The 8,466-nt window shown below is 36.6% G+C and overlaps 5 protein-coding genes across 5 annotated transcripts; 3 read left to right on the top strand and 2 right to left on the bottom strand.

Moving 5' to 3' along the window:
* Positions 1-280: 280 nt before the first annotated feature.
* Positions 281-1,057, top strand: EIN_182510 (hypothetical protein; the record flags this gene model as incomplete). Its single annotated transcript, XM_004260747.1, has 1 exon — positions 281-1,057. The coding sequence occupies one exon, from the start codon at positions 281-283 to the stop codon at positions 1,055-1,057; it is 777 nt and encodes a 258-aa protein (XP_004260795.1).
* Positions 1,058-1,465: 408 nt separating this feature from the next.
* Positions 1,466-2,581, top strand: EIN_182500 (WD repeat-containing protein 40A, putative; the record flags this gene model as incomplete). Its single annotated transcript, XM_004260746.1, has 1 exon — positions 1,466-2,581. The coding sequence occupies one exon, from the start codon at positions 1,466-1,468 to the stop codon at positions 2,579-2,581; it is 1,116 nt and encodes a 371-aa protein (XP_004260794.1).
* Positions 2,582-2,675: 94 nt separating this feature from the next.
* On the bottom strand, positions 2,676-3,167 carry EIN_182490 (hypothetical protein; the record flags this gene model as incomplete). The annotated part of the gene is made up of 1 exon (XM_004260745.1): positions 2,676-3,167. The coding sequence occupies one exon, from the start codon at positions 3,165-3,167 to the stop codon at positions 2,676-2,678; it is 492 nt and encodes a 163-aa protein (XP_004260793.1).
* Positions 3,168-3,812: 645 nt separating this feature from the next.
* EIN_182480 (serine-threonine protein kinase, putative) lies at positions 3,813-7,124 on the top strand (the record flags this gene model as incomplete). Its single annotated transcript, XM_004260744.1, has 3 exons — positions 3,813-5,731; positions 5,779-5,864; positions 5,935-7,124. 3 exons carry the CDS (start codon positions 3,813-3,815, stop codon positions 7,122-7,124), a joined length of 3,195 nt encoding a protein of 1,064 aa, XP_004260792.1.
* A 449-nt stretch (positions 7,125-7,573) lies between these two features.
* On the bottom strand, positions 7,574-8,251 carry EIN_182470 (hypothetical protein; the record flags this gene model as incomplete). Its single annotated transcript, XM_004260743.1, has 1 exon — positions 7,574-8,251. The coding sequence occupies one exon, from the start codon at positions 8,249-8,251 to the stop codon at positions 7,574-7,576; it is 678 nt and encodes a 225-aa protein (XP_004260791.1).
* Between the last annotated feature and the right edge of the window lie 215 nt (positions 8,252-8,466).

Here is an 8,466-nt window from a genome sequence, read left to right as displayed (position 1 = left end):
ATCTTCTTCATTATATCAACGACCGGACTCACCACTTATTATTAGAAAAATAGAAAACCGAGAAAGTATAGTTAAAGAACTATGTTTGGCGGATGTCCCTTTAACGGAAGCTTTAAAATACGCCCAAATTGATAATGAACCGCTCACTTCAGAGATCTGGACCAAAAATTGTTTCTTTGGCGATGTCGAAATAGGACAAGTCGTTATTAAACACGACCCCGAGAGAAGACTAACTGTCGCGTTCGATATCGTCGCACAAACTGTCGGGTTAAGCGTTTTAATGAATGAATGGAGAAAGGCTGCAGAACTGTTCTCTACCCATTATTGCGGAATGAGTCTCAATGAGGCGTTACTCGACTTGAAAAAATACTTCGTGACGCAAATGAAAATGGGCGAACTCACCGACTTCATGTGTGAGACAATGATGACACTGGACCAGGCAAGAGAGTTCCGCGACGTCGTGGAAATAGCAATTGGGAAGGAATTGCAGAACAAAGTCAACGCGATCTCAAATATGGTGAAGATTATCGAGTTCTATTCGATTGACGTCAACAAAGCAAAAGCGAAAAGTCTTGAGTTTTATTTTGACTTTTTGGTGAAAACAGACGACATTAGACAACTGTTTCAAGACGTTGGAATGGCGGAATGGGCAGTGAGGAAAGCCGGAGAGGAAGATTGCGCCGAAATGAGGAGTGGCGGAACGATGATTGTGTTTAGGGATTATTTTAAGAATGTCTTTGGAATCCATCTCCCTGTAGGAGTGTGTGAGGAGGAACAGCATATTTCTCTCTTTTCACTTCGAAATAACAATAACACTGGATATCTCTTTTTAACACCAAAAAAAGACGTAAAATTGGCAAGAGTCGTCGATGGCGCGTTTTGGACTTATTGTATCGACGACGTGCTATATTTGAGAACTACACGACCTTTTGCAGTGTGTTTTAAGAATATTAATAAGGTCTTCAACGACACGAGTGGACTCAATGAATCGCTTTGCATGGGGACGTCCGAGGGAATGCTGAAAGATATCGTCCTCTTTGAATCTAATCAAAAATGAGATCTTGGCGAAACGATTCCAACCTCGAAACAAATGAGAGGTCAGAATAATATATATTTATGGGGTTTGATAGTATTTTTGTAATTATATGTGTTATTAGTGTTGTAAAACCCAAATTAGCATTTTTTTAAACTATTCAATTTATTATAATTTAACTAGAGTATTTGTTATGTACTAAAAATACCATATTTATTACTAAATATAATTATAAATATAGTTTGAAAATACGAAACAAAACACGCTTTTGTTTTCACCAAAAGAAAGAAAAAATCAAATACCCGAAAAAACTGAACTATACTTGAAGAAAAAGAACTATAAATAATGGTAAATCGTAGATGTCAAAAGGATTGACGAGATTGAGTTAACAGAAGGAGAGGACAGAAGGGAGGCGAAATCAAGGAAAAAGACATGATAAGTGCGATTCAACAACGCAACCAACGTCTCGATGCAAATTTATATTCGGAGGAGTTTGAGAAGGTTTTTGAAACCCGCCTGCCACACTTTTACGCGACAGAGCAGATCAAATACCCTCCAAGTGATTGCGACAAGATCTTTGCGTCGTGTTGGGTGAGCGAAGATACCGTTGCGACAGGGACGAAAGACAATTCCCTGTCACTGTGGAATGTTTACTCAATGAACGTCACAAAACTCAAACTGCCAAATACTCGGGTGAACTACGACAGAGGGAGTGGAATACACGACGTAGACTTTTGGCCGGTTGGTGACGCCGGTTTGTTGGTGAGTGGAAGTGACTCCCCAAACGACATCGTCGTTTTTGACACGAAAAGAGAAACACCTGTGTCTCTTTTGAGAGGACACGACGACTGGGTTTTTGGTTCCAAGTTTGTTGACAACAACGTTGTTTTTAGTGGAGGAAGAGAGGGTAAGTTGTGTTTTTGGCAGGTCGACCAACCAAACAACAAGGGCGACAACATGCCAAAGCTCCACATCCAATCACCCTATGAAACAAAGACGATCGAAGGTGTGAAGATTCGATGTGTGGGCGTACAGAAGGCCAAAAAAGAGTGTTACAGTTTGACGTCGGATGGTGTGGTCGGTATTTGGGATGCACAAACAACGACTCTTATACACAACGAGCAACTTGAAGACACGTACGAGTTAGTCGCGATGGACGTGAAGCAAGACAGCTCGTACATTGCTGTTGGGTCCAGGAGCTTTACAACTGTTTTAGACCCGCGCGAAAAACGGGAAGTCGTTGTGATTGGCCACGTAGATATTAACTGGGGAGTGAGGAGTGTGTTGTTTTTGGACAACTATCTCGTGATAGGAGGAGGAAGCGGCAGCGTTTCGTTCGTCGACATGAGGAAGGCAGGAGATTACAAGCACACGGTATACCACAAATGCAGTGGTGTGATTAGAAACACGTTTCCCGACATGACCGAGTCAGACATCCCCCAAGCCGTCTACTCGGTTTCTGCAAATCTCTCGAAGACGAATCTGTTTGTTGGTGGAGGACCCTTACTTGTTGGGGTTTCTGGGTATTTTGGGTCTGTGTGGAATTAAGTGTTGATATGTTTTTCAAACATTTAACTGTATTATTATTTATAATTAAAATTGTTATGGTACATAGTAAAATTCCAATTAAATAATATAATCACTAATTCATCTTTGGATGTGAAGCAACACTCCCAGCAATATATGATAATCCACCGTTCTTCAAAACGAAGTAATACACTGCGAGAACACCAATAAAAAACGCGTAAAATGCGATATCAAACATAAAGTGTGATTTTTCTCTGTGGATGTCCAACAACGTCTCGACAATTCTTTTCTTTTCGATTTTCACTAAGGTTTGGGAACAAGTCAATTTGATTTTTGCGCTCTCTGCGACAAGGCTTGTTGATGTGTTTGTCACGATTTGTAAATTACCCAAGTTGTTATTCTTCCCATCGATGATGTCGACAGACCCTTCTCTCTCAATTAGTTGATATAGAATTTGGTTTTTAAAAATTTCGAAAACGTGTGGGTATGTAGCGTGTGGTGATATCATATAATTTCTCCTCTCGTCAGTAAACTCTCCAACAATCTCTTTCAATTCCAACGCATTTGCAATACTTAAAAGAGTCACCAACCCCACTAAAAACTTCATTAATATTTTAGTTTTATTTTGTTGTAAAAAAGAGTGAAATTTTACACATTTTTGAATGGAAATTGAAAATGAATTAAAAAACTTTCAATGAAAAAAAAAAGAACCGACTTTATTATTGAAGTTTTTAAATTATATTATTGAAACACGATAAGTAGCACCATCACAGTATTTTACAATTGTCACTTGTTTTTATTGAAAAGTAAAAATTGGAAAATATTTGACTTGTAAATGCCACCAATTCTTCTTAATTAATTGGGACACTTGGGTTGCTTACATTCACAAAAAGTAATACAAATTTGGCTTCGAAAATACACAACAAATAGTTAAGTAATAAAATAATTATAAATAAAACCATTATAAAAACAGATCAAGTATAAATAGAACAAGTAAAATAGCAAACCAAAAGAACGAGTATGACGGTTTGAAGCAATTTCTTATTGTTTTAATCCTTTTTTCGAGAATTTACAGGAAAGTTTTACCATGGTAATCAAAACACTTCGAATGAGCGTTTTCCTATTAAACTGCGGCAACGATGAAAGGATTTTAAACGGTTTTCTAAATTAAGTCAACATAAATAAAGACATTTCATAGTGATTGATTTGTTTTTATAATTTTAAATGAAACGAAGAACTTATAAAGAGTAAAATGTTTCAAATGATACTCCTCTGTTTTTCTTTGGTATTTGGTGGTTCCTCTGATGTACCTTGTTCAATAGGATGTACCACAAAGTGTACATCAAATTACACATGTTTAGGTAATTGTGGTGATGGGTACATCAACGACAACGCTTGTTTGACTTGTAAGTGGGTAAACCCGTTACACGAGACCAAAACAGTATATGTCTCCACAGATACCGGTTGTGTTAAATCAGATAATTTTGCGACTGCGACGGGGTGGATTTCTAACAACATTCAAAAACTGAATTTTGACGAAGAGATTTCGTTTGTTTTGAATGCGGATTCTGAAGTCGATAGTTCTCCGTGTTATAGCACTTCAAAGTATCGATTTGGGAAATGGTTTGAACTCGACATGTCGACTTTTGGTGCAGAGATGAATTTCCATTTAAGTGTGACAAAGAGTGTGATAACGTCTTCTGTGAATATTGACATCACTTCCTCAAATTCAAACGATTACTCTCCGTCGTGTTTGGGCCACACCAAAGTGAACTCCACGACTGAAAGTGGTATTCTCAACATGATCATCTCAAATATTTTTGATGACACAGACGATAAAAAGGTCAGAATATTTATAAATTTAGACGGCTCTGTCGGAACACAAATCAAGCTGAGTGCCCATGCATTCTCAAATCCACAAGGAACACTCTTTTATAACTTTTCACAAGAAGATGCAGATCGACTCAGTGCAGATTTGAGTGATTCGATAAGTGTGTATTTCCCTATGGAAACAGATGCATTATATAACAGTGTGTTGTGTATGCCAAATAGGATCATGAAAACAATGTTATTCACTATGAATTTCACTGGAGACTATTCTATTCGTGTCGACTCGATTGCAGACGATAGAATTATATATTTGCAGAATTATCAAGTAACTCAAGTAGATGGTGTGTATAAAGCGAAGTGCAATGAAATGTGGATAGGAGAGAAATATGGACATGCGCACGAAGAAAATACGCACGGTATTGAGGTTAAAGTAGCTGGAGATGTCAATGCTAGAAGATCATTTTCCATAGTAACAGCAGACCACTTTAGAGGAATAACACTGACATTTAGAGCAATATGCCCGAACGATTGTGGACTGAAAGAAAAACGTGGGACGTGTTCGACGAGTGCAGCGACGTGTGTTTGTGCTGATCAGTATGGGGGGGATGAGTGTCATTTGAAGTGTTATTACAACAACACGTGGACGACACCAGACAATTCCAATTTGTGTTATTATGGAGCTCCACATTGTGATTCGAATTGTATATGTGATGCTGGGTATTCCTTAGTTGATCACTATTGTATCAGTGCAGAATGTTTGAGTGGGTCTATGAGAAGTGATGAACAGTGTTTAGCTGGGAGTGAAGGGTGTCAGTCAAATTGTATGTGTAGAAGCGACTTTACAGCGAACAACAACAAATGCAAATACTCATTGTGTGGTAATCAGCAACTTGACTCTGATGTAGTTGATTTAGGGAATGGAAAGACGTATCAAGAATATTGTGACTCGGGGTTGTATTGTGATGATAATTGTCAGTGCCCAGAAAATTACATAACAAATCCGGCAGATAAGACTTCGTGTATAGCAAAGGGGTTAGGGACTACTGGACTCACTTTGATCATCGTCGGTGTCTTTTTGTTTGTTGTAATATGTGTTGGTATAATACTTGTTGTATTATTGTTTGTTGTGAAATACAAGAAGACGGACATCAACATCTACAAAACACAACAACCAGTCTATTACAATTACATCTCAGGATCTACAAATAAAGGCCCGGATGATGATGCAAAGTATTATATTGATCCAATTAATTTGGACTTTGGTAATAACACCGTAGCAACTGCAATCAACGAAACGCGTTTTGAAAGAATTGAAGTTAAAAATTGTAGTAAGAAGAAGAAGTTTGTTACAATTCAATTTACTTAAATGCATCTTATTAACACCTTAGTATGATGATAATCTTCCATACCCCAAATAACCCTAAGTACATCTTCCACTTCGAACCTCAAGTGATGTTTTTAAGTCCACACACCGGTTTGTTTCAATTTAAAGATAAACAGTCGAATACTGCAAGATAAGAGTGTGACAAGTTAGTAACAACTAGGAATGAAACTCGAAACGATATATATGACTATTCACTGCACAACAAAAATTCGAGAAATGAAAATTCCATACACCGTGTGGTTTAGCGAGTCAAAACACACGTTGAACCAAATTGCAAATACACTCAAAGACAAGACTTTTGAAACATGGGGGCATGACGACCAAATATCCCTTGAGAATTACATCAAAGACGTAAAATTGAGGTATCACCATTACTTGACTTTAACAACAGACGCGGCCAGTTCGACGTATTTAGATATGGACGAGTTGAATATGTCAGATGTCCCAATAGCAGAAGGTGCGATGGGTAAATTATACATTGGGCGTTACCGAAGTGTTCCCGTCGCTGTCAAACAATTCAGGTGGGAGAATTTAAGTGATGATGAAATGGCGGAGTTGAAGAAAGAAGTGATCAACGAGTGTGAAATTATGGGTAAATTGCGTAATCCGTTTATTGCGAATTATATGGGGTCCGTCACTTATATTCCACAAGTCTCAATGGTCATCCAATTCTTCGTTTTAGGCGCACTGGGAGAGTATCTCAGACAAGACAAAGAAGACTACTTGAAGCTTCCCTACAAATTGAAAGTAAGGATGTTGTTTGATTCGGCTCGTGGTATGCAATTTCTTCATGAAAACAAAATGATGCATTTGGACTTGAAGCCAGACAATTTACTTGTGAATTCGTTATACGCAGACTCGGCGTGTTGTATCAAAATCACTGATTTTGGGACATCGCGATTTGTGAAGAAAACAATGAAAAATAATGAGGACAAAGGACTTGGAACACCTGTGTACGCAGCACCAGAAACATATAACGACGTTTACACTTATGCGGGAGACGTGTTCTCTTTTGCAATTACTGCTTGGGAACTCTTTTATCAAGAAGAGCCATATAAGTCGTTCAAGTCACTCTTTGAAATCAAAGAATTTGTGTTGAGTGGAAAACGGTTACCTATTGATGACGTCATGCCAAGCACTTATAGATCCTTGTTGGAAAGCTGCTGGGAAAAAGATCCAGAGACAAGACCTAACTTTGACACAGTTTGTAAAATGATTGTCAAAATTGATGACCAATCTCCAAGTAATGTCGAATTGGATGCCGACGTGAATAGTGAGAAAATCGAAGAGGTCATCAATAGAAGAAATGACAGAGTCGCAAGACAGATGAGAGACTTGAGTAATGAGTAATTGTGTTATTGAATTTACATTTATAATGTAATAATATATTTATTATATAGTATTAGAATATCCAATAAATAAATAATAATATTATTATTATAACTAAATTAATGAGTAATTTGTTATTATTTTTTCTGTGTAAAATAATATTGTTCTTTTAAAAAAAGATGTAATGAATTAAACTATAATTTTAAAAAACAATAACAATAATAAACTAGAATTATAAATTAATTAAAAATTAATAATAAAAATTATTATATTTAATTCAAAATCAAAATTAATAATTGAGTAGTTTATTATTAATCAAATTATAGTATAGAACTAACAATTCTTTATAATTTTAGCATATATGTTTTAAATGTTTTGTATAGCTTTGGGCATTTATAAAGCAAAAAAGTATTTTTATTAATAATACAACCAAAGCAATATGCAGAATTTACAATAAATAATGTCAACATTCAAACATGGATTTTTTTGAATGAGAGTCTTGACAAGAAGCGAGGCTTAGGCTCTTCAATTGGTTCATAGAAGACAATTGGTTTTTCTAGTCTCATACCATTTCTCTTTTCATTTCTGATTCTTGGCTTTGCAGAGCTGGACCTTTGTTTGATAGTCGACTTAACAACACCCTTTGCTATAGACTCGAAAAGGAAATTGACTTTCAAATTTTCAAGTGCTGAAGTTTCGAAGTAGTTAGTCTTGCACACCCCTCTCACTTTATCCAAAAGTAGTTTTCCTTCTTCTCTTGAGACAGTTCTTGACTTCGTGTCAATTTTGTTTGCGACGATAAAAATTGTTGGGTAGTCTTTGAGTTCTTTGATGTTTTTTGATATGATGGACAAACACACTCCAATATCTTCTTGGGCACGTTTGAATGCATCTTCATCTTCGACTGAATATACGTACACAATGACATCACTCGAAGAGAAATGCGTTTCTCTCATTGAAGCAAGTCCTTCGTCACTTGTAGTGTCAACTATTTTCATATAAATCTCCTTTTCTTCTAAATCAATTGAAGTGTTGTAGACATCTTCTATGGTTGGGATGTGTTCTGTGACTGTTGTGCCTTGAACATATCTTTTGATTATCGATGTTTTCCCAGACGACGCAGCTCCAAAAAACGTCACGTTCACCATCTTCACCTTTTGGATTTGGCAGTTTGGATTATCCTTTTATACTTCCATAAACCTATAATTATATCTTGTGTTTGTTTTGGAAGTTATTTACAAATATAATACTTTTTCGTTCCCGAAAATAAGGCAGAATTGTCACCCCCATCAGTAATTATTTAAGTAAAAGTTCATTATGAGATAATTACAAAGTAAGTGGATAAAAAGCCCTGTTTTTATCC

This window comes from Entamoeba invadens, assembly GCF_000330505.1.
Source record: "Entamoeba invadens IP1 unplaced genomic scaffold scaff_1105074725183, whole genome shotgun sequence".
NCBI lineage: Eukaryota > Evosea > Mastigamoebida > Endamoebidae > Entamoeba > Entamoeba invadens.
The sequence above is the reverse complement of the archived record's forward strand: the minus strand, read 5'-3'. Positions and strand labels throughout refer to the sequence as shown.